Source organism: Stenella coeruleoalba, assembly GCF_951394435.1.
Source record: "Stenella coeruleoalba genome assembly, chromosome: 19".
Taxonomy (NCBI): domain Eukaryota; kingdom Metazoa; phylum Chordata; class Mammalia; order Artiodactyla; family Delphinidae; genus Stenella; species Stenella coeruleoalba.
In genome coordinates, this window is record NC_137165.1 from 2,480,927 (window position 1) to 2,507,742 (window position 26,816).

General features: G+C 43.6%; 1 protein-coding gene across 5 annotated transcripts in view; it reads right to left on the minus strand.

Annotated features, from left to right (window-relative positions):
* Positions 1-3,430: 3,430 nt before the first annotated feature.
* Positions 3,431-26,816, minus strand: part of AKAP10 (A-kinase anchoring protein 10) — a 59,638-nt gene continuing 36,252 nt past the window's right edge. For 4 of the 5 annotated variants that reach the window (XM_079905342.1, XM_079905339.1, XM_079905341.1 and 1 more), the window contains 5 exons: positions 22,539-22,648; positions 19,617-19,699; positions 14,830-14,882; positions 14,115-14,210; positions 3,431-9,332 (listed from right to left, as the gene is read on the minus strand). In XM_079905342.1, coding sequence (XP_079761468.1) covers positions 9,300-9,332; positions 14,115-14,210; positions 14,830-14,882; positions 19,617-19,699; positions 22,539-22,648 — 375 coding nt within the window. In that variant the 3' untranslated portion in view covers positions 3,431-9,299. Of the gene's footprint in view, positions 10,766-14,114; positions 14,211-14,829; positions 14,883-19,616; positions 19,700-22,538; positions 22,649-26,816 lie in introns of all 5 variants that reach the window. The other variant, XM_079905340.1, reaches the window with a different exon arrangement.

Sequence of the window (26,816 nt, forward strand, 5' to 3'; positions counted from 1 at the left end):
TACATCTGTTACCACTGATGAAGCTGTGTGGACACATCATCACCACCCAGAGCCCAGAGTTGACATGAGGCTCACCCCTGCTGTGGTGCATTCCGTGGGGTTGGAAAAACATCAGAGTTGAGAGAAGTTTCCCTCTCTTCCTACTTTGCTGAGCGTTTTTTTTTTTTTAATTGAAGTCTAGTTGATGTACAATATTATATAAGTTACAGGTGTACGATACGGTGATTCACAATTTTTAAATGTTATCCTCCATTTATAGTTATTATAAAATATTGGCTATATTCTGTGTGCTGTACAATATGTCCTCGTAGCTTATTTTGCTGAGAGTTTTTATTGTGAAGGCATGTTGGATTGTGTCAAATGCTCTTTTTGGTTTACTTTTATTTAAAATTAATTAATTAATTAAATTTTGGCTGCGTTGAGTCTTCGTTGCTGTGCGCGGTCTTTCTCTAGTTGCGGCGAGCAGGGGCTATTCCTCATTGTGGTGCAAGGGCTTCTCATTGCGGTTGCCTCTCTTGTTGCAGAGCACAGGCTCTAGGTGTGCGGGCTTCAGTAGTTGTGGCACGCGGGCTCAGTAGTTGTGGCTCGCGGGCTCAGGAGTTGTGGGACACTGGCTTAGTTGCTCCACGGCATGTGGGATCTTCCCGGACCAGGGCTTGAACCTGTGTCCCCTGCATTGGCAGGCGGATTCTTAACCACTACGCCACCAGGGAAGTCCTTGGTTTACTTTTTGACAGTTGAACTTTTCCTCAGAAATCAGTAAGAGGGCTTCTGACCTGTATTTGTGTGTTACAGCCTGTGGGAGCTTGATTAACGTGAACTGTCCCTGAATCTGACACCCTGGCCCTCGGGGCTCATGAGATCAGGTGTGGTGAGTCCCCTGGGGGATGACAGCAGGGCCGCTTGCTCCCCCATCCACTTCCTGCCAACACCCCCCATGCTGGGCTGACCTCGCCTGTGTCTTGGGCTTTGCATCTAGTTCCGCTGACCTCTGCTTTTCTGCTCCGAGACCCCGTGCACAGTCCTGGTCCTTGTTGCCTGTGGTTCTGCTTCTTGCTTCCTTTGAGAGAGGCTCCCAGCCTCCTCGAGCTTCCTTCCCGAGAGGCTGGCCCGCCAGCTGTGCCGCTGACCTCAGACGGGGGCTCCCAGAGGCAGAGGAGGTGGCCTGGCGCCCTGCGCTCGGGACAGAACGCTCACTTCCTCCTGTGCTGGCTGAAGACCTCGGATCTGCAGTTCTCCCCACACCTGGTGATTACAGCACGACTCTAAACAAAGCCTCTCGCCTCTAAGGAGGAGCCCCTGCACACAAGCCCAGGGCCTGCACGCAAAGCCGCTCATTTGTACCCTGAGGGCAGCCTTAGTTGGGAGATGATTAGGGCGGGTCTGTCTTTGTAATTAAACCAAAGAAAACTAGCTCTCCAGCCTCTTCATCGTACATCATCCAGACATTCCGACTGCACTACCAAATGTTTCCCGTGCCAGCGAACCCTCTCTGCCACCACCTGTTTCTGAAGAATCACGATCTCCGTTTCTACAGAAGGCACAGAGGCCCAAAGAGGTGAAGGAAAGGCCGAAGACCCCCAGCAAGAATAGAGCACCATGTGGAATCAAACCTACCTTCATTCAAACAAGCACAGTGCAAATAAGGTCTGGCCTCCTGGGTGTGGCTTCTTCCACCGGCCCGAGGTCGGACCAGCGGGGCAGTTCTCAAGTTTTCTCATCTCGGAATCCTTCATACCCTATGGGTGGGTCTCACACATTGAACCAATCTTTCACCTACTTGTTGTTTTGTGCATCATGTGTCGGTCATTTGGAAAATACTGGTTCATTGGGTTACGCTGCTTTTCCAAATATGACACATTTCATCATACAATATTTTAATAAATCACACATATATTAGACCTCATCAGAAACGTCTTTCAGGAAGGGAAGCTATCAAGGCCTCCGTGGTGAATATCAGTTTTCCAAAATTCTAGTTTTTGCTTGAAAACTCAAATTTCATCCCGGGCAATAATATAATAAATACCAGCAGTGTTTTCTTCTCAAAGTGATAGGCTCGCTTCCTTCATTTTCACGAAAATGTCTTCGCAAAACCCAAGCCTGAATAACCGGCTTGTCGAGTGTGCTCTCATGGGGGTCCACGGTGGGTGGCCAGAGCTTCCCGGGAGACACCCATCACCCCTCGCTGTGCAGAAAGGCTTCCTGTGTCCTTCCCATGTTGTCCCACGTAACATTAAAAACAGGCACTTGAGGGTTGAGATTTAATAAAATTAATAATGTTACTGCTTCATCAAGACACTCTTATGGGAAACTGGCTCCCTTTATTTAAGTGCCAAGTGCCTGGTGGGGAAGAGTACAGTGACCACTGGCACAGTGTGTCCAGATTCCTGCTAGGGGGTCACCATCGCTTTTGCATCATCAATGCAAATATTCACATAGTGAAAAAGACAATTCACATCTTAGTGTTGCTAAGAAAATAGTTTTGACCTTGCAGACCTTCTGAAAGGGTTTCAGGACACTTGGGCAACCTGTGAGCTGCTGGACCTGGGTTGAGATATCTACCTCAACGTCAGCCTCTTGCCGCCAGCAGGTAGGGACCCCTTCAGCCCCTAAGGCATGGGGGGCCTTGGTTGCGATTCTGGGCAGATGAGCCCAGAAAGACCACGAGCTGGGCCTGGTCCATTTAAAGCAAACTTTCTCTTTTCTTCTCCAGCATCTCCTGGGCAACGCTCCCTGGTTGGGACCCTTCCCTGGGAAAAGCTCGCGCACATCGGGTGGGGCAGACAGGGCCAGGACCCAGCCGCGATAAGGCCGAGTTGGATGCTGTGTGAGGATGTGCTTGGGGGACTCAGGGGGACCGGACATCAGGGAGGGTCTTGGAGGAGGGGGAGGAGTGAGTCTTCGAAGGGGAAGGGCTTCCTGAGGCAGAGTGTAGGGGGGAAGTGTGCAGAACCCCACAGGGGAAGAGTGTGGGGAGGCGGAGCTAAGGGTCTAGGGTTCCAAGGTCTTGGAGGCTGGGTCAGCCAGGGCGTTCAGTGCTAAATAAGGAATTTGGATTTTATTCAGCAGACCACAGGGAGGTAATGAATGATATAAGTGATTCTATATTTAAGGCAAGCCCCAATTTTCCTAAAGAAAAAATTAAAAAAAAAAATAGGGTATCGTGCTTCCCTGGTGGCGCAGTGGTTGGGAGTCCGCCTGCCAATGCAGGGGACACGGGTTCGTGGTGCCCCGGTCCGGGAAGATCCCACATGCCGTGGAGCAGCTGGGCCCGTGAGCCATGGTCACTGAGCCTGCGCGTCCGGAGCCTGTGCTCCGCAACGGGAGAGGCCACAACAGTGAGAGGCCTGCGTACCGCAAAAAAAAAAAAAAAGTAAGGCATCAATCTGAGTTTAAAGTTTTTGGAATGTTGACAAAATAGTCAGATGTCTAGTTATAATATCTAATTTATTTACACATGCATATTTAAAATAACATTATATACAAGAATACATCAGTACAAAATATTGCTTTTTTTCCCCATCTCACATTTCAAGTAACAATGTTATTCACACTATATGTGCATCTGGGACACCAAAGTCTTCATCACGATAGAGCTACGGTTTCTCGAAGTGTTTCTCCTTGTATCTAAGTTGTTTACGATGCATGAGACACGTATCCCACACTGGTACTGGGAAGACTAACCCAAGTTCCACATCAGCACGGTCCTCCCCAGCCCCCGCTTGTCATCCTTACAACAAAACTACTCACTTATTGCTTTTGAACTTGCTCTCTGACACTGGTTTACAAAGCCCAACTCTAGTAACAGTGAGGGGAAAACCCCTGGGATCACTCGCAAGCTTCTTCTCACTCCTCTTTCAACCCATTCCAATAGGAGGCATCTGTAACCCTGCAAAACTTGCATGGCTGGAGGTTGCCAGGGGCTGAAATGTGAGGGGAAACCAGAGGTAGAGCAGTTGCAGGAGATGACAGTCTGGCCATGGGTGTGACTGGAGAGCCCCAGGCGGGGTCGCCATCATGGACAGTGCAGTTTGCTGGGGTAGGGGTGAGAAAGGGATGAAAGCTCCGAAGAAAGAGCCAGAGTGGCCCCGGGACGACCCACCCCCGTGTCCCCCACCTCTTGTCTGATGAAAAGCTTTAGCCTCCTAGGCCTTCCCCGAGGTCCAAAGAGCAGATTTAATCAGAGAAGTGAGAAAATGCAAAACCAAAGGGAAACAGTCAAACAGAACAAAATAAGAATAGTTTAGCCATAGAACAAAGCCAAAAGACCTTTAGTTCCTCAAGGGCTATAGATAACATCCTGAGCCATATCCTTGAGCCGTTTTACAGATACTGAAACCCCCACCAGGTGGAAGAAGTTAGCTGCCTGCTGACCACCAGCACGCAGACCCCAGACAGGTTGGAACCAGAAGGCTGATGACTGGGATTCTTGAGCCACCACCCTGTTACCACACCTCCAGCCAATCAGAGAATTGTGCACAAGCTTATCACACACCCCTTGACCTTTTCCCTCACCCTGTCTTTAAAACCCTTCCCTGAAAGCCCTGTGTCTTTAGAGCAAGAGCTGCCAGTTCTTTGCTTGGGGTTCTACAATAAATGCTGCACTTTCCTTCACCCTGTGTCAGTGGCTTGGCCATGCTGTGCGCAGGTGAGTGGACCCGAGCTGGGTAAGAAGATAAGAGGACAGCCTCCTCAGGCAGTAACGGAGGATGTGGAGTGCAGACATGGCAGGGCTGGGCCAGCAGTGGGCAGTCATGGGCGATGCTGATGTGGAGTCCTGGTCCATTTGGGGGAGGGGAGGGGAGGGGAGGGGAGGGGAGGGTACAGTCTTGAGGGAACAAACAGTGGGCATGTTCCAGGGCAAGACTGCAATCAGGAGTCCACGAACCTCAGGTCCACCTAGGCTGCCCCCAGCAGGTCACTCACCCCAGCAATGCGTCAGGGTTTGTTTCCTAGGCAGCAAGGAGGGTGGGCAGTGTCTGCTCTGGGGACACGCCCACAGCTGGCCCCCAGGAAGCGTGTGCTGAAGGGAGAAGACAGAGGAAGGGGAACAAGGCACCCGAGCCCTGCGGGAGGGACCTGAAAAGAGGCAGCAATGGAGAGGGGGCGGGAGAGGCCTGGTCAGGGCCTCAGGGGCAGGTGGCATCGAGGACCTGGGGGACAAGCTGGAAGGAAGTGGACCAGGCAGGATTTGTGCAAAAGCTTCCACCGGGACCCTGGTGTGACCCACCAGCCCGGACTCAGCCCTGAAGGGAGGATACGTGCACTGTCCCCAGCAAATGCACTGGGGGCTGAGGCTGGTCTGGGCCTCTTCCAAGCCGCACCCCCGGGGGAGACACCTGCCTGGACGGCCTCAGACCTGCCCAGGCAATGAGACAGCGGGTTGGCGTCTGGGTCCCCTCGGCTTTGACAAATACCTGAATACTGATAAAGGATTTATGTGCCTGAGTGAATGAGTAATAGATCTCAAATTACACTTCTGTGGTCCAATAAAAGGGAATGAAAACATGTATTTCCCAATTTACAGGAGAGGTTCTAAGGCCTTGATTCTCAAAAGTGTGGTCTCGTGAGCAGCAGCAGCTGGGAATTTGCTAAAATCCACATTCTCAGGCTCCACCCTAGACCTACCAACTCAGAAACTGTGGGCAGGGGGGAGGGGTGGAGGCCCAGCAATCCATCTTAACATGTTCTGCAGGGGATCCTGATGCACACGCAAGTGTTAAGAACCGCTGCTTTGAGCTAATGGAATGTTTTTAATGGCTGCCTGGACTTGATTCCCCTGGAGAATTCCTTTGCCTCCAGAGCCTCAGTCTCCTCATTTACAACGAGGGAAAAGTACACACTTAGAAGACTGTCACACGGGTTACCTGAGAGAGGCCGGCACACGACAAGTACACAAGTGCTGGTTATTCTCGTGAAAGAACTCGGGAGGGGCTGATCACCTCTTGGCATCAGCTCAGTAGGGAGCTGGGTTTTCCAAGCTTGGGGTTTTTATACCACCTGCGTGTAATAACTCTACATTGGTCCCCTTGTTTCTAGCTTCTAAGGCTCCACATTTCCCGGAGCTCTACAGAGAGCCCCACGGGGCTGTGGCTGCTCCTAGGCCCACCCGAATCAGAGAGCAGCCTGAAGGGCCCGGGGTCAAGGTGCCCACCCCTCGCTGTCAGCCAGGTGACGGCGAGGAAATGGAGCCGCACAGCCACCGGCCCTCTGGGGGCACGTGGAAGGGCGCGGGCAAGAGGTCACTAAAGCTGGTGACCTCTGCCAGGAAGGGCTTTGGGAGGGTGTTAAATCACTGGCTCAAATGGCTGTCTTGGGGCTTCCCTGGTGGCGCAGTGGTTGAGAGTCCGCCTGCCGATGCAGGGGACACAGGTTCGTGCCCCGGTCCAGGAAGATCCCACATGCCACGGAGCGGCTGGGCCCGTGAGCCATGGGTGCTGAGCCTGCGAGTCCGGAGCCTGTGCTCCGCAACGGGAGAGGCCACAGCAGTGAGAGGCCCGCATACCGCAAAAAAAAAATTAAAAAAATAAAAACAAAAAACAAAGGGCTGTCTTGAGTGAAAAATACCAGCACCCACTTCAGATGAAGCTCCAACCTCTACCTCCTCGGTAGAATGGAAGCTCCAGGGGGCCCAGAGGTTTTTACCCCTTCCTGCGTCCCTGCACCATCAACACTTTGTAGATGAACATCTGCTAACCCGGCAGCTCTCTCATTAGAAAGAACAAAGGGCCCTTTGCCAAGACGGGGAGCTCTGCTTGGTCTGGAGGCCCAGCTCGAGCCGTTCCATGAGGTGCCCGCAGGTGGGGTTCTTACCGGGATGGAGGTGGAGGCCGGCTTGGGATCATTTCGGGCTAAGCCTGGCGGCTACTCAAGATCGGGGAGTCAGGCGTCCGAGGAAACGCCACTGTCACAACCCTCACTTGCTCCTTGGCAAATGGCAGCTGTCTTTGGCTGAATGGAAGCCACTCTATCCGGGCACCTGCCCGCCCACCGCCGACAGGGTCCAGCCACCCCTGCCTGGGCTGAGTGCTCCCTCGGGGGCAGCTGAGGAGCAGCCCCGTGGGTGCCCCATCGTGCCCGGGCAGTGCGCCAGCCAGAGCAGGCAGCGTGGAGGGACCAGACGAGGAAGCACCCGTTGGCATGAACCACGAAGCGGGAAGAGCTCCAACTCCGACCGACAGGCAGCAGACGGGCTTTCCTCCGTGGTCACGAACGCCCTCCAGGCTTTTGCTGGCCCTTTCCACCCACCCCCCGAGTCCGCGTAGGACCCCACTTCCTACTCTTGAGCCCAAGCAGAGGCCTCCGTGGCGTCCCAGGGCTCATCTGCAGAGGGCCCCACACAGCAGCTGTCCTGGTGGGTCTTTGAAGCTGTAACCTTGAACGTCCTGCTGGAACTTACTCCTACTTCCGGCCCCAGCCAAAGGCCAGACACCTTGCCTAGTACGTAGAAATGGTCAGCACTTACAAAGTTTGTGATAATCATTGCCCTCCCTCATTTGAAGTTTTTATCACTCATTAACAGAAATGCCCTTCTATTTCTGGGTTTTATTGTAGGTGCTGAAAGTGGGAATGGTGTTTATCCTTCAGAAGGAAGTTGGGAAGCGTGCAAAGGCCCTGGTCCAGAAGGTGACCATCCGACAAAAGGCCAAAGACCTGCCCTTTTCCCAGGCCTGAGTAACTCCCCCCTGGAAAAATGAGGGAGTGCCTTTTAGTTCCGTGAGTTTAGGATTCCATTTTGAGAGAATATACAAAATGACCAAGGAAGGTTTACTGAAGAAAAATTCTCCAGAATTCACCAGTATTTTGCGAACATGCTGAGCACATGCGATCATTAGTGATTACATCAATCTGGTAGTACTGTAGTCAAGGTCCTTTTGGTTGTGCAAAGGAAAAACTCCCTTGAGACTGACTTTTAAAAAGCCAAAGTGCATCCTAAGGATACCCGAGGAATTGATGGAGTCCACGGCAAGGATGCAGGACTAGAGCCAGAAACCTTCACCACCTCCAGGCTACAAGGCAGCTGCTCTCACCCACTTGCTCTCGTGTCTGTCATTTCTGCTTGTACAGATCTCTGCTCGTCCACGTGGCACCAGCTCAGGGGTCCTGACTTGCAAGTGCCCCATACGTGCTATCACCCCAGACAGGGACTGGGATGTCTCCTGCCCTTTGCAAAATTCTTTGGATAAAGAATGTTCCTGGGCCTGTTTGGATCGGGAGAAGATCAACCCTGGTCTGATCAACTGGTGTGCGGGGGAGGGGAGGGACGAGGTCCTTGTGTACAAAAGGCCCCACAGCACGGTAATGAGAGAGGCGCCCGCCGCTTCAGCAGTGCTTAGCTATCAGTACTTAAAACAAAGACGTCTGTACTTTTCTATTCAGAGCGACCTTCCCCTCCAAATGCTTACTGAACTAGCCAAAGCTTCAGAAACGTAAATGACCGGCATTTTACAAACTTGTACTGAAGCTGAAACCCAAGCAGAAAAGGTTACAAAAAGTTGCTCCCTGTTTTACTGCCCTTCACTGGGCTAGGTTGGTACTTGTTTTTTTAATTTTCATCACATCTTACATGAGTGATGAAGACACGCCCAGTTACAAAAGGTACGCCCCTTTTCACTGACATTTTTTTTTTTTAACAATATGCATTGATGTCAACATCGTGATAAAGCCGGATGTTCAGCTGATTCACTGCACCTATAAAAACCCTGCCAGGGAATCCTATTTTGTGGGCACACCACACAGAGCCTGGCACTCGAGGTCAGATGATTCCAATCCTAACCTGAAAATAAGCACAAGGAGCTCCGTGAGAGCATATGTCTCGTCTGGCTACCAGTTTCAGGCCACACTTTGCTTCTGTGTCCTACAGTGGGCGGGGCAGAAAAAGTAACCCAGTCTCAAACTTGCTATTCTTTTCCTTTTAAGAACCTTACAACTACCGACATCTCTAGCTCCGAAGCACACAACGCACACAAAGACATGACTGGACAGTATCTTAACTGAAAGCACTAGTTTAAATAGCCTAGAGTCTTACGGAAAATGTTATTTCAAACCATGCAGAGGCAGCAAGAGTCACCCAAAACCACAGTTTATTCTATGACCTTTATATTGCTTTTCTGTTATTTAAAGGTTGAAGCAAAGTGAAGTGGATGGAAATATTCTGTTAAAAGAACAAAGTGAGTCAATCACAGCATATGCATCTAATAACACCTCAGGTCTATGCCATACGCTCCAAACACAAGGCTGAGTCCAGGAGTGGCTCATGTTCTGGGTTCTTGTAAAGCAAATGGAAATATTGGGAAGAATCAACACATCCCAACAGAGGAGCCATAAATGCCCTGAAAGCAGAAAGTTGACACAATTTTAAATATAATTCATATATATATATTTTAAAATCAAACACAATTAAATAGAATATGGTTTAAGTACATGAATACTTCACTTTAGAAGAATAACAGAGGTGGTACATAGTACCAAAAACTCATACACAGCCTTTCTGCTTCTTCTGTTGATGAAACAGTGCATGTCTATACAACCAAATATTGCAGTGGAATAAATTCTCTGTTCATTCAAGACTTTCTCAAGGACAGAGGTGATAATTATATATTCATATGTGTATATATGTATTTTTTGCAAAGTCTGAGCAAAAGCAGTAACACCTAAGAGAACGTTCTTTCCCTCCAACAGTCCGTGTGGTGAGGCAGCACGGGCACCGCCTGCATGGAGTGTGCTGGCCGACAGGGCGGCCCCGCCCATGGCAGCGAGGTCCAGACCCTGAAGCTGACCAAGTGGAAGTGCAGGGAGGGGCCTCTCGTTACCCCACAGACAGAAGAAAAAGGCCACAACCTGCACATTTCCCAGCGCAGAGCAAAGAAGAGGAGAGAGTCAGAACTGAGTGCCTCTCTGTCTCCACACCTGCCCGCCCACCTTCTTTAAAAACTCTACAATCTGGGAATAAACATTTTGTTCAAGGAACCACAGGGGAAAACTGGAGTGATGGCTGTTGCACATCCCTTTTAACAAGTACTCTGAGGGGAGGTGACGTCACCGGAGCCCAGAATCTCGGAGGAGCAAGTCCTACCACTTGCAGTGCAGAGGCTCGCCCTTCCGGCAGCGGGGGAGCTGGTTTTAAGAGTACTGCGTCTCAGGAGCAATTAAAACGTGAAAACCATACACTGTCACCAAAGGGGAGGACAACGTCACCAAGACTTGACTCACGGCCCGTGAGCTTCCTCCCAAACTGACGCCTCTGTGCAGACCCCGCTCCCCGGAAGAAAAGCCACCTGCTGGCGCCGCACTGCCTGGCTCCTGAGGGGCCGACTCACCTGCCTGTTCAGGAGACCAAGCGAGGCCCCTCTGGTACCCGCTGTCTGATGCTGTTGGGGTGAGTCACCGCCAAGGGAGGTGCATCAAATACCGGCTCTACGCCTCTGCGTCTCCCATGGCGTGTGGCCCCTGCCTATCCCAGTGGAGTAACACTCTTCCACACATGGGTTATTGCCATTGGAAAACTAGTAATTCTCTAGTAATGTAAACAACACCACTCTGTCTCTACAACCTTCACTGTGTGATCAACATGTGCAGATGTGTCTACGCGACACTCTGCCGACGGTGGAAGTCTAGGATTGTCTGCCATTCTTTCTTGGGAACAACAGTGAGAAGAAATACAGTGCTCTGTTTTCACTGGCTGTGGGGAAGAATCCAACCAAAGGAAAAAAGTTCTCCTATTTTCCAAAAGCAGATTTCCTTTATCTCAGGTCTTGAGTCATAGCTGATGAAAGAAAGGAAAAGAAAAAGGTAAGGTACATTTCTACAACCAGTGACACATTACCATCACAGATTAAGGAAGAAGGGCACCAACACTTACACTTGGTGAGCGCCTACTACATACCAGCGCTCATGACAGCCAGGACCCGACTACAATCACGGGAGGTAAAATGCCCTAATTATCTTCATTTACAGCTGAGTGAATGGAAGCCTAAGGAGGCCAAGCAACCCACCTGAAGGTTATATAACGAGGACTGGCACCCAGACTTGCTTTTATCTTTCCGTTTTGGCAACAGATATTAGAACGAAACATCTACTTTTTGACAGATAATTCTGCTTCTAGGAATTAACTCTAAAGCATACTCGTAAGAGAGGGCAAAGACTTACATACACATTCATCAAAGTATTGTTTGTAACAGGGAACGATCCCAAACGACCTAAGTGACCATCCACAGGGGATTCATTAGATGAAGACAGAGCCATAATATGGAATGCGCCAAAGCCTTTAGAAAGAAAACAGAGAGCTTTGATCTTCTGGCCTCCTAAGACCAAGCTTCTGAGGCTGAGTCCTCTTTTTCACTGCACTGGGGAGGAAACAAACATCACAGAAGACATGGTCCCTGCTATTTGTGAGATGGGACATAAACACATGAAACAATTCAGTAATGCTGTGAGGTCATTTACATTAAATGCCCAAGTGCTTTCTATAGACAAATGTAGAGTAGGTGATTCAAAGCAGAGAGGTATCCACAGGGGTTAAAGAGGGGTTGGGTACTCCTTTGTGGGTGCAGGACTTCTCACATTCACACATTCATGGAATGAGAATTACAGGGGATCTTATGAGATTTTCTTGTCCAACTTCTCTGATCTACTGATAAGGAAATGAAGGGACCAGAGAAAATTAACTTGCAAAAGGTCACACCTACTAAAAATGGACTGAACGAGGTCTGCCATCCTACTGCTTTTTCCATACCAATACACTGCTGATTCCTAAAGGACAGGCAGGACAATCATCTTGGCCAGCCAAAGAGAAGGTCTAGCAAGGTTAAACGCAAAATATATCTGTGTATCTTAGAAATGAAAAGCATATGGTAATAAAATCTGAACACACAACTCCAATGAAAAGCATTAAGTTTAAACATCTGCTTTCCAAAATGGTTTCTAAAGAACATTTTCATATTGTCAAACATTTGATCATCCACATGACAATGGGGAAGCACAAAAATAACTACCTTGCACTTCTTTATACACCTTTACCATGTTATTTGCTATTCTGGGTTTGACTGAGCCAGTGAATATAGGCAAAAATTATCACCCTTACATAGAAAAGAGGATGGAGTCTGCAAAAGTAAACAGAGTTTTGGTATGAATCAGCTCAATGAAAAGTTCAAAATTAAACCAAGCTCTGGTAATAACAAGAGTAAAAAGTTGGCTACAAAGATAGCAAGGAAAGGTGATGCTGGACCCAAATCTAAGTTCACGCCTCCATCTGAGCATAGGTAACTAACACAGGTAACTAACATAGTGTTCCTAACTCCTGATAAAGTAGACAGAAGAGTTTAACACCTTCACAAAGAGTCTGAGCAGAGGTTCTCCTATCACATGAAGTCTTTGTGAGTCAATTCAAGTTACAGAAAGCAAAGGTGGTGGAGGAACTGGGAGTCTTTGCCTGAAGAGATAACCGGGGGTGCTAAGGGGCTGCCTCCAATTTGCTGGGTTATTTGTGTGGCTCTTGTGGGCACAGCTGGTGAAGCCATAGAAAAACAGAGTATTCAGTTGGGGGCAAGTCAGAATTTCCTAATAATTACTGTTGTTGACCTCCAGGTAAAGATGGCAGATTGATCACATCCATTCAATTCACTCCTTCCTAAAGTAGTACTTAAAAAAAAAATAACCCAGAGAGTCCGCCTGCTGATGCAGGGGACAGGGGTTTGTGCCCTGGTCCGGGAGGATCCCACATACCGCGGAGCGGCTGGACCCGTGAGCCATGGCCGCTGGGCCTGCGCGTCCGGAGCCTGTGCTCCACAATGGGAGAGGCCACAACAGTGAGAGGCCCGCGTACCGCAAAAACAAACAAACAAACAAACAAAAAACCAAACAAAAAAACCAAAGTCACATGAAAGGGAAAAGTGAGAGAAGAGGCAACAACAAAATGGAAGAGTGTAAATGACTTAGTAGATCCAAAAAAAAAAGTAATCGATATTCACCTTTATCTTTATTACTTCCTTCTTTCTGCTTTCTTTGGGTTTCATTTACTCATTTTCTAGTTTCTTAAGATAGAAGACTGTGACTTTTCCTCTTTTCTATTATAAATATTTAATGCTATAAATTTACTTATAAGAACTGCTTTAGCAGTATCCCACAAATATAGTTGTCCCTTAGTAATGGTGGGGGATTGGTTCCAGGACCCCTGCAGATACCGAAATCCGAGAATGCTCAAGTGCCTTCCATAAAATGGCACAGTATTTGCATATAACCTACACACCTCATCCTGTGTATCTGAAATCACCTCTAGCTTACTTGTGATACCTAATTCAATGCAAATGCTATGTAAATAGTTGCCAGGCCATGGCAAATTCAAGTTCTGCTTTTTGGAACTTCATGGAAATTTTTTTTTTTTTAATATATTTTTGATTCGTGGCTGGTTGAATCCATGGATGTGAAACCTTCAGATGTGGAGCCCACGAATAGGGAGGGCAGATTCTACTATGTTGTGTTTTCAGTCCAAAATATTTTCTAATATTCCTTTTGATTTCTTCTTTGACTAATGGGTTACTCAGAAGTATGTTAATTTCAAAATATTTGGGGATTTTCCACATATCTTTCTTTCTCTTTTATTTTTTTTTGGCTGTGCCACACAGCTTGTGAGATCCTAGCTCCCCGACCAGGGACTGAACCCAGGCCCTCAGCAGTGAAAGCCCAGAATCCTAACCACAGGACAGCCAGGGAATTCCCTCCATATATCTTTCTGTTACTGATTTCTTGTTTAATTCCTTTATGGTCAGAGAAGAAACTGTATGCTTTCAATCCTTTAAAATTCATTGCAAGCTTACAGTTTGTCCTCCCTACACTTTGGAAACTGCTTCCAGGAAGTGAACTAGGGATCATCTCAATGTTACCTTCCTTTCAAGGATTAAAGTCCTCTACTGCGTGTTGTCTAATATCTGGAAATAGCTGTTTCATTTAGTTTGTCAGTTTTCTAGTTGTTTATAATGAGAGGGCAATTCCTATAGCAGTTAACACTTCAACAGCAGAAGCAGAAGCTCCCTTATGTCCTTTTAAATTTTTGTGTCTCTGGGATCTAATTCTCTTCAGTTTTACACACGCTAGATCAGAACACAAATCATCCTTACCTTTGTGGACTTCTCTAACGGCTGATCACACTGTGCCTGCTGCATGACATCACTGACTATCATTTTAGCAATCTTCCAAGCTAGCTCTTCCTGGGCCTATAAAAGTAATTCAACTGTTGATAATGGTTACTCACTAGAAGAATAAGCAAACATTATTAATGTTCTAAACACACCTGTATATGCAGATCATTTCTACTTATTTGGGAAGAAGCACGTCCCCACGTATGAAAGGACCCGGGCCACCCTCTGGTCGTGATATATTAACATGCTCTTCACTGTCTATCCGACATCATGACTATTTTCATGTTAGGTGGTCAAAACAAAACATCTTTCTTTTTCCACTCTCATCTTTCAATGTACTTAACTATTCAAAAAGCAAGCCTCTACTTCTGAAAGTATAACAGACAGTGAGGAAGGAAACACTGAGCTTTTGTTTCTACACTGTTACTGGTGCCTCTGCTGATTAATGGAACCTTGACTGCTTGGATATTTTTCACTGGCCAGACTCTGGACTGAGGATACCTCCACTGCCTCTACCAGGCAACTGTGAGATGCTACGGAGGGCCAACCCCTTCTTGTTATCTCCTAGATAAGGAAGCAGCGATGTACCATGCTGCTTAAGCGAGGGAACTAAGGAAAGAGAAAACTCGAAACCTTGCTTAGAGCAAGTGTCCCTTATAAACAGGAATCTGTTTACACTAAAAGCAGAATTTACCTCATCAGTATTTCCTTGCACCCATTTCTTCATAGCTTGAGAGAACATGGATCCTAGTAAACAAAGCCAAAGTTGAATGTAGACCTCATGCGTAATTTTACATTAAAAAATGCTCTTATATAAACATCTATTTCCCAGCTTTTAAAAGATATTCTTTTTTTAAAGATGTATCTTTTTTAAAAGATACTATTTTTGGGGTACAACCTCACCCCAAAATTAAGGAATATTACCATTAATAAAAACTGATTATAGTGGCTCCATAGCAGAGTATTTAACTTGCAAATATTATGGTTTGAAAAACTTTGAAAAGCTGTTTTAGAGCTCTAGATGTTTCTTCTATTCTCCTCACTTGATGAAAGAAACTATCATCTAGTGTTAAATCTGCAGTAAACATTCAAAGATCAAATAAAACCATGACCAGGATCTGGTCTTGAGATAAGAATCTAGCAATACATCAGGAGATGTCATGTATATAAATCTTTTGGATCAGCTCCTATACAAAAGGGCTTCCAGTGCAGATTATGCCGCTACATGCTGGATCTCTGGTCTGTGTAAATTTGCTGGGTAAGATCAGAGTTTTAAACAGCCATGCTCTGTCCAGGCCATAATACACCTCAACTTCCCAGGAGACACACAAGTCTATCTACATCTGTACTCTAGATGCTGAGGAGTCACCAAGGACGTAGGCTAGCCTCTATTTCCAGGTATAAAATACACAGCTTATCCTTTCATTAATACATATAGGCTCACATCCTAACTTTGCCTTCAACCAAGTGGTTGGTAGATTATTTCTTAGGCAAGATCCTGATTAGTTCAATGACTGGGATATGCTATAGTAAACTGAAGCATTCATGAAAAAAAAAAAAAAAACCTGGATCCTTTCCCCTTAATATATTTTTATTTTATTTATTTTTTAAAACAATGGCTTTCTTTTTTTTAAAATTATTATTACAAATTTATTATTTATTTATCTATTTATTTTTGGCTGTGTTGGGTCTTCGTCGCTGTGCACGGGCTTTCTCTAGTTGCATCGAGCTGGGGCTACTCTTAATTGCGGCATGTGGGCTTCTCATTGTGGTAGCTTCTCTTGCTGCGGAGCACGGGCTGTAGGCGTGCGGGCTTCAGTAGTTGCAGCACGTGGGCTCAGCAGTTGTGGCTCGCAGGCTCTAAAGCGCAGGCTCAGCAGCTGTGGCACACGGGCTCAGGTGCTCCGCAGCATGTGGGATCTTCCCGGACCAGGGCTCGAACCCGTGTCCCCTGCCTTGGCAGGCGGATTCTTAATCACTGAGCCACCAGGGAAGCCCAATGTTTAGTATTATTAGCTAAAAGTTTGAACACTGATCTAGTTAAATTTTATAGCCAAGCAGAGCCAGCAGGGCCACAACATTACATACTCTGCCTATAGTCTCACCCCTGCCGCAATGCTCTGTCCTCGGGCTCCCCTGCAGTCACCCTGTTGGCAGCGTACTTGTGAACACTTCCTCCTCCTCTTCTAATGCCCTCTAATGTCTTTGACTCCTGTGCATCCCTGCCCCCTTTAACAAGGAGCTTCATCAGGATTCCATTCCGTTCAGCACTTTCTCTCTGGGGCATCTCATCCCCTCCTGTGGCTTTAACTTCCTTCAAAATGCAAATAACTCAAAAACTTGTCATTGGGTGTCAAACCAATACTTACAAATTGTCCTAAGGCACCTCAAACATAACATGTTCCGAGTTGAGCTCTTCTATCTCCCATGTACTCTTTTTCTTGTAGCCTCTATCTCAGAAATTAATTTAATCCTCTGTTAAAAATTAACATCATAATGCTTCATCTAGAGAACTGATATTAGAAAACTCATCTGCTTTCCTCATCTGCTCTCCGTAGGAAATCTGTCACCAAATTCCACCTTGGATGTAGTCTCCTGAATTCCCCCTTGGAAGTCTTATAAATCTGACCTTCTAGTTCCTGCTACCACTACCTATCCTCGGATCCTCTTTTTCTTCTATCTACATTACTAGCAAATTACACTACCTGACTACTACCTGAATCTCTGATACCAGTCTCTCCCCAACTCCAATTCATTCGCAGACTACAGCCAGAAAAATGCATCTCACTGCACTCTGATTAGAAATCTCTGGTGCTCAACAGACAGTACCGCAGGCTTCTTAGTATGACATGCGCGGGCTTTCACAGCGTACACGCGGCTCTATCTCCCACCACTGCACCGGTGCACGAGGAGACTGCCACTGCAGGGACTACCTTCTCACAACATCCTCTACAATTCCTTCTTGTTACACTTTCTCCTAGATGATGCGAAGGTAACTTTTAAAATTACCTTGCTTGCCCTGAAAGCAAAGTTCTCACATTCTCAGAAGCTTCTGAGATACACCCACCCCAAAACATAGTCCTTTCTTCTGTGCTCTACTATCAGAGCTTTAAAATCCAAAATGAAACTACAGGTTGGTAAATGACAAACATTCTTCGCAGCTGCCCTCAGCAAGGAGATGAAGGGGGACGAAGCAGAGCTGAACTGCAAACAAACGTGGTGTTCTGAACCAAAGCTCGAGGCTGCGCTCTATCTGCTCTGTGATCCGTAACGAGTTACCATTTCCCTGATCCTCAACTTCTTCACCTGTAGAAGAAGGAGGCGGTACCCACAGATGTATCATCTACGATTCGAATGAGCCAGGGCTTAGTCCCCCGTTCCGCTCAGGTGTCTACTCAAAATGCTACTTCCTCAGTGAGACCTTTCCTGACAACCACTTCTAAGACTGCACTACCCACCACTCTTCCAGTCCCTCACTCTGCTTATTTGTCTGTGTATAAACACAGACAGACAGACACACACACTGTATTTATCTGTTTACTGTCCCTCCACTATAACGTTAGTTCCATGAGGGCAGGAATCTCATTTTCTTCCCAGTATTTAGAGCAGTAGATGCATATAGTAGGCACTCAAATGTTAGAATGAATGAACAAACGAATAATATGAAGAAACTGAATGAATAGAATAAGCAGAGACAGTGATTTGGGGAAAAGTTTTTTGTACATCTTACCTTCATCTTTACTCATATATCTTTAATATATGTTAATTCATATAATACAAAAACAAACTGCAAACACCCAACACTTATTCTCTGGAGCAGCAGCACCTTATGAGCTGTCAAAGGAATAAGACCAGCTTCAGAAAAAAAACCCAAACAGCTCAGAGACTCTATTATTACTGGAGACCCCATTACCCTCTCTGGCAGAAGCTACCTGATGACAGTGGAGGCATTCCTGACCGATACCTCCAGAGGTTGTCCAGCACTTTCTCTACACCTAGGCTACCACTGATCTCTTCCTAGTATTCAACTTCTACCCAATAAAAGACACTACTGGACTGTAAGTTTCTTAACAACAGGCTCTGTATCTTCTAACTGCCCCGTGAGTCTGAGTGCACGGAGGCACTCAATAATTATTTACAGAATGAGCTGTGCAGACTTCCTTCGGTCTTTACACTTTCCCAACTGTGTACCTCAGACTTCTCTGGCTAAATAGGAAATAAAATCAATTTTTTGGATAAACTAATAAAGACAAATAGGTTAACAGGCCCTTTCTTCGTTTAAATTATTTCAACAATTGTTGCACTTTTTGTTTACTCTGTTAATTTATATCTGACCCCAAAGTAGATTATTCATCAACATAAAAGTGGTGCAGGGCTTCCCTGGTGATGCAGTGGTTAAGAATCCGCCAATGTGGGAGACACGGGTTCGAGCCCTGGCCCGGGAAGATCCCACATGCCACGGAGCAACTAAGCCCATGAGCCACAACTACTGAACCTGCGCTCTAGAGCCCATGAGCCACAACTACTGAAGCCCACGTGCCATAACTACTGAAGCCTGCGCGCCTAGAGCCCGTGCTCCACAACAGGAGAAGCCACCACAATGAGAAGTCCGCGCACCACAACGAAGAGTAGCCCCCGCTAGCTGCAACTAGAGAAAGCCCACGTGGCAACGAAGACCCAACACAGCCAAAAATAAACAAACAAACAAAATCTAAAGTTAGTAACTATTAAAAAAAAAAATGTGGTGCAAATCATTACCTAAACAATTCGTGTATTAAAAAATAAGATAAACAGAATAGAAATGCAGTTCAATTCAATAGGAAGACTGCCAATAGCTCTTAATTTTAAACACACTTATCAAAATGGAACATTTTCTTCTAACAAAAGTTAGTATCTTTTACTCAAGATAATACTGTCAATCCAATCACACTGAAAATTTTCTACATATTATCGAATGGACCCACAGTGGTTTCCTAAATCTTCCTGTGTAAACCAACTGTTTGGAAGCTGAGCTCAGTCACAAAGAGTATGTCTGTGTTTAACTCTTGGAATTAACCAAGCACTCTTTTGCTGATTAAACAAAGGATTTCAATTTCAACCTATTAATATTTTCCACATGTATTTCATAATAACTTTCAGCAATTTAGAGGAAATTTAGTAAAATAAAGGGTATCAAGATAAGCCTCAAGTTCAACCTGGATTGGGTATTTTGCCTTTAAATCAAAAGGTGAAGAGTATCTTTTCACGCACATGCGCCTTCTGTAATGGTAAAGCAAGTTCAGTAACTTCTGATTCAGAGAGAGACTGCACTGAGACCTGATTACACGAAGCCCTTGCACGCGCTCGTGACTATAAACCCAAGGTCAAGAGATGGCAGTTATCTGGCAAAATAGACAGTTTAAATCTTCAGCGATGCTTTACTTACTGTCAGTAACTAATGTGAGTAAAGGCTTGATACAACGTACAAAAACAACCACAAACCTTTCGATTTCTTTACATCAGGTTCAGGCTCAGATTCTCGGATGAACTGCCCCAAGTCACTAACTCTTCCAAATGTCATCTTCCTAAATAAGTATGAAAAGAACATACTTTCTAAAAATCAATTTAAAATTAAAAAAAAATAATTTTTAAGCATCTTTTCTAGATCTAGAAAGCTAGAAATACAATTTATATCTACCCCATGTTACTCTAAGTGGGGCTAATTTCAAAAAGAACTGTCCCCACAGAAAGCAATCTTTAATTCAATGCAATTCCATTCAAAATCCTCAAAAAGTTTATGAAACATGAGTTAACAGATAATTCACAGCTCTAAAATTCATACAGAAAAGGCACGCGCATAGCCAAGATAATTCTGTAAAAGAAACAAAAAGGTAAGACTTGCCCTAACAAGATAAAAATATAATTATATACATTATAAAGCTATAGTAATAGAAAGCAAAGTTAAAAGGCAAAAAATACAGTGACAGGTCTTATTTTTGATAGATGCAGTAACTGATAATTAATAACCATAAACATACAGAACTCCAACAAACCACTAAGAAATTACCCAACAGAAAAATGTGAAAAAGAGATGATAGTCAATTCACAGAAGAAAAACCTGAACAACCAACAAACATGACAAGAGAAGCTCAATCTCATAAGCAACAAACCCAGATTGGTAAAACATTTAAAGTCTGATATTATTTATTGTTGACAAGGATGTGGGGAAAATTAGTAACTTTATTAATGATTGGTAAGAATGTAAAATGTACAGATCCTTTTACAGGTAAACTGTAAACTGGTTAAGGGCTATGAAAATTTTAAATCTGCTTCTTGGTACAAGGAAATATAAAAGGAAGTCTTTGCTATACTGTGTATCACAGTAAAATTGCAAGCCATTTAAATAACCCATTAATACCAAAATAGCCAAATAGTAACATACCACATTATGGAAGATTTTGACACAGTTATGAGCTATAATTAATATTATTTATGGAATACTACAACATAGTTAAAAATGAGGTAAATATGTACAGACTAACACAGAAAAATCTCCAAACTCACTATGAGTGAAAGCACAAGATACAGCATAGAGTATAACACCAGTTACATAAAAATAAGCAAACAAAAATATACACAATAACATAACAGTGACTATCCTGAGAAGGAAGGGGGGGAAATAAGCATTGGTGTGTAATCAAAGGGCACATTAGCCTTATCTGTAAATTTAATTTTTGTAAGAAGAGATTAATATATTTGTAATTAAAAGTTAAAAGAAGAAAAAAGAATCCTATGATGCCTATATATTACTTCATTTCTGGCAAAGTGAATCTTATTTTAGAGACAGCCTTCCTAATAAGTCATCAATGAATATATGGGTGCCAATATAGCAACTGATACAAATTTGTTTGCCTTTAGAAAAATTTCAGGAAGATGCTAAAACCATAAAACTAAAACAAACACTGAAAACTATCTCTAAAGATGGAGAAAGATAATTATTTCTCTATTTATGACCCATTTTATAATTTAAAAAATATGTATATTATACACTATATTTTACAAATTTAAATTTTATAAATTAAAATATATTTATTTTACACACAAAAAAAACTATAGAAGTAAAACGTCTTGCAATTGATAGACTTTCTTAAGTCAGGTTTGAAATAAATGAACCAACCATTCCTTAAGAATAAATATCATCTTTGGGAATTAACTCATTTAGGCTTACTGTCCGCCATTTCCTAAAATAAGAAATAAAGATTACTACAACACTGATACAGCTGAAGACAATGTGGTCAAAATAACCTTCTATTTACTTCAAAGTATTTTTCAGACTTCTTGGTCTCCCAAATATCAATTTACTTTCTGGTAAAAGCAATTAAACATGTTGAAATCCCTTTTTTATGGTACTGCCAGGACTGGGGTGCGGTAATCATGCCTTTACACAGGTTTCTGTGTTTTCAAGCCATCTTTAGGGAAGAGGAAGTGATTTTATGATTTGATCTGTGGTAAGGATCAAGAAGTGCTGTAACACAGGAATCACTGTCTTTCTGTTACAGGAAAAAATAAAGAACCAAGTTAATTCTTAAATACAAAGGAATCATTTTATTCCATTTTTCCAAGTATAGTTGGTTCTCCGTATCTGCAGGTTCCACATCCACAGACTCAACCAACTGCCGACTGAAAACTTTAGGGAAAAAAAAGCCAGAAAGTTCCAAAAAGCAAAACTTGAATTTGCTGTGCATTCCAACCATTTACATAGCATTTACATTGTATTTACAACTATCTACATAGCACTGACATTTTATTAGGTATTATAAGTAATCCAGAGATGATTTATACAGGCTTAAAATACTAGGCCACTTCCTATAAGGAACTTGAGTATCCTCAGATTTTGGTATCCGAGGGGGTCCTGGAATCAATCCCCTGCAGTTACTGAGGGATAACAGTAATAGTTATACAGTCCATGATGAACCATATCGGCATCTTTGTAGTTTAGTTTTGGTTTTAAGAGAGAGACTTTGAAATAGCTAACATATGAATCCAATGAAATGTGGAAGAGATAGCCTAAAACACACTATGTAAACATGACACTCATCAGAGTCGTATATGGTGGTAGAATAATGATGTCAATGATATTTACCAAGTGTTCACTGACATCCGGCAATGTTTTAAATGCTTTTCACGTATTATATCATTTAATCCCCTCACCAGCCCAAGGAAGCAGGAATATTATCCTCATTTTACAGATGAAAAACCTGAGACACAAAGAGGTTAGGTAGCTTGCCATAAGCGGCTGAGCCAAGACTGAAACCCAGGAAGTCACTCCTGAGCCTTCACCCTTAACCATGCTCTAGTGCATTGCAGGTATATTCAAGAGAGTAGAAAACAATTTTTAAATTAAAAAATAAAAAAGATGCTCACCCTGCATATGTCCGTTGATACAAAGATTCTGGATCCAGACTTGCAGCATCCACAATTATCGCTTCATCAAAATTTTTCAGAATTTTAACACTGGCTTTTTTCACACTAGACTACAAGAGAAATTGTGAAATTAGTAGTATGTTATTCAGGAGTCAAATCAGTCCTGGGTTTGGAATAACAGATTCGTACAAAATCTTCAGTGTTTGAAACACATGCACTTTTCACTCAACCCTGTCACTAATGAGATGTTTAACAGCAATGATTCTGAAATGTCATCTTGAACATAACTACAGGAGGGAAGCACAATACTAAAGCGTATGACACATGCGTCTATGTGGCAAATGTATTTTCCTTAATGACTGAAGTTCCAACAAACGTGCTTATATTCCCAAAACTCCCATTCTTCCAAGCATATGTATCTTGCCTAATAAATGTAAAGCCCAACTTTTACAGGATAAACATGAATGCTTTTGATTCTCAGTGTGGCCGTGTGACAAAAGAGAAGATAAAGGAAACTTTCTAAAATGACCAGCATTCTATCTCCTACTCCTCATGCCCACAAAAAAAAAAAAAGCAAGTCATAATTGGTACTTCTGTGAAATGCGGAGGCATGTGTTGACCCAGAAATTCCACTTCTAAAAATTCAATTATAGACAGACTCACACTTATGCAAAATGACTTATACACAGGAATACTTATTGCAGCATTATTTCCAGTAACAAAAGACAGGAATACATTTAACATCCATGACTAAAGCATAGGTTAAATTAAAAAAATAATTGAACAGACACTTATGGAACACTCTATAGTAGGGGTAAAAAGGGCTCTCTTTACATGCTGAGAAGGGCACATAATTAAAAAGAAAGAGGCACCAGAATAAAAGAACAGAGAAATACTTCCATGAGGCCGCTGAGGTAAGATACCAAAATGAGATATCACTAGTAAAGAAAACTACAGACCACTACCTCTTAGGAGCACAGATGCAAAATCCTCAACAAAACACTAGCAACATATAAAAATAATTATATACCACAACTAAGTGGAATTTATCCCAAGAATGCAAGGTTGGTTTAACATCTGATAATTAATTAATGTAATATACCATAACGACAGAGTAAATCCCCAAAACCCACATAATCCCCTCAATTGATACAGAAAGAGCATTTGATAAAATCCAACAGCCTTTCATGATAAAAAACATTCAACAAATTAGGAATAGTAGGGAACTTCCTCAGCTTGATAAAGAGCATTTATAAAAATCCCACACATCACAATAAATGATGAAAAACTGAAAGCTTTCTCCGAGAAATCAGGAAAAAGACAAAGATGTTCACTTTCACCACTTCTATACTGCAAGTTCTAGCCAGAGCAGTTTAGCCAAGAAAAGGAAATAAAAGGCATCTAAAGTTGATAAGAAAGAAAACTATTATTATTCGCAGATGACATGACCTTACATATAGAAAATCCTAAAGAATCCACAAGAAAACTATTAGAGCTAACAAATGAATTTAGTAAAGTTGAAGGTACAAGATAAACACACGAAAAGCAGTTACATTTCTATACACTTAGTGAACAATCAGAAAATGAAATTAAGAAAACAATTTCTATTTATAATAGCATTGAAAATAATAAAATACTCGGGGATAAACTGACTCCAGGAGGTGTAAGAATTGTACATTTCAAACTACAAAACACTGCTGAAAAAAATTAAAGATGGCCTAAATAAATGGAATGATATTCCACGTTCATGGACTGTAAGACTTAATATTGTTAAGATGGCAATACTCCCTAAAGGAATCTACAGATTCAGTGTAATCCTGATCAAACTGTTAAAGCTGATCCTAAAATTCACACGGAACTACAAGGGACCCAAATAGCCAAAACAATCTTGCAAATGAAAAAAAAAAAACAAAGTCAGAGGACACACAGCTCCCGATTTCAAAACAGAGCCTGCAAACCACAGTAATCAAAACAATGTACCAGGGCTTCCCTGGTGGCGCAGTGGTTGAGAGTCCGCCTGCCGATACAGGGGACACGGGTTCGTGCCCCGGTCTGGAGAGATCCCACATGCCGTGGAGCGGCTGGGCCCGTGAGCCATGGCCACTGAGTCTGCGCGTCAGGAGCCTGTGCTCCGCAGCGGGAGAGGCCACAACAGCGAGAGGCCCGTGTACCGCAAAAAAAAAACACACAAAAAAACCCCCCAAAAAACCAATGTAGCACTGGTCTAAGTACAGACACACAGATGATGGAGTCGAGCTGAGAGTCCAGAATTAAACCCATCTATCTAAGGTCAAATGATTTTCAACAAGGGTGCCAAGATCATTCAACGGTGAAAGAGTAGTTTCTTCAATAAATAGTGCTGAGACAACCAGATATCCACATGCAAAAGAATAAAGTTGAATCCCACTTCACATAATACATAAAACTAACTCAAAATGGACCAAAGGCCCAAAACTCTTAGAAGAAAACAGGTGGGGGGCTTCCCTGGTGGTGTAGTGGTTGAGAGTCCGCCTGCCGGTGCAGGGGATGTGGGTTCGTGCCCCGGTCCGGGAAGATCCCACATGCCGCAGAGTGGCTAGGCCTGTGAGCCATAGCCACTGAGCCTGCGAGTCCAGAGCCTGTGCTCCGCAATGGGAGAGGCCACAACAGTGAGAGGCCGGCGTATGGCAAAAAAAACCCCAAAACAAACAAACAAACAAAAACAGGTGGGTATGGGAGTAACTACTTAATGGACACGAGGCTTCCATTTGGGATGATGAAACATTGTGGTGATGACTACACAATACTGTGAATATACTAATGTCACAGAATTGTGTACTTTATAATGCTTAAATTTATGTTAAATGAATTTTACCTCAATTAAAAAAAATTGTATTTCTAAACACGATGAACAAGTTGAATGAGATTGGGAAAACAATTACATCTATAATAGCATCAAAAAGAATAAAACATTTAGAAATAAATTTAAGAAAAGAAATACTGAATTATACTTGAAAACTACAAAGTATTGTTAAGATGGCAATCCTCACCAAATTGATCTGTGGAGTCAAAGTACTCCCTCCCTATCGGAATCCTGACTAGCTTTGTCGTAGAAATTGACAAGCTGACCCTAAAATTCACATGGAATTGCAAGGGACCTCACACAGTCAAAACAATCTTGAAAAAGAACTAAGTTGGAGGACTCTCACTTCCTGATTTCAAAACTTATTACAAAGCAACAGTTACCAAGACTGAGTTAAACAGATATCATTCGACCCAGCAATCCTACTCCTAGGTATATACCCAAGAGGAATGAAAACCCATATCCACACAAAAATTATACAGTAGCATTGTTCATAAGGGCCAAAAGGTGGAAACAACCCAAATGTCGATGAGCTGATGGATGAACAAAGTGTGGTGTGTCTACACAGTGGAATATCATTTGGCCATAAGAATGAACAAAATTCTAATACATGCTAGAAACACAGATGAACCTTGAAAACATGCTAAGTGAAAGAAGCTAGTCATAAGGATCACATATCGTATGGTTCCACTTATATGAAATGTCTGGACTAGGCTATAGAGACATAAAGTTAAAGTAGATTAGCAGTAGCCTAGGGCTGGAGGACAGAGGATTAGGAAGGTGATAGTTAAAGGATACAGGGTTTCTTTCTTGGGTGAAAAAATGTTCTAAAATTGATTGTGGTGAGAGTTTAGCAACTCTATAAACATACTAAAAAACCACTGAATTATACAGTGTAAATGGATAAATTGTATGGTATGTGAATTATATCTCAATAAGGCTCTACCAAAAAAAAAAAAGAGAGAGAGAGAAAAGAAAAGAGGAGGATAGTGACCGGAGCGGGGGCGCGAGTTTCTGACCTGCTGGTAACGAGGCCTGTGCCTTGATCTGGATGCTGGTTACATGGGTTAGGTCTGCTTACCGAAATTCTTTGAGCTGTATGCAGTTATGAAATGTAGAGTTCTCTGTATATGTTATTATACTTCAACCAAAAATGTAAAAATACATTTTATGGTTAGCAGCTAGACCTTTTAAGTACCCAAATAAAAACAAAGCATTCCAGCTTATATCAAAAAACGAAATGGCAACCACACTCAGCAGGTCACCTCCTATGCAACCTCAATAAGAGGAAAAGGTACTGAGGACAGACAGCCTTGTTGACGGCAAGAAAACTGCACTGTCTTAAAACTTAAGAAAATTTATCCAAGGCCCAGGGTCAAAAATTATTTGCCAATAGTGATGAGAAAATAATTATGCTATATTATTAAACTTACGGT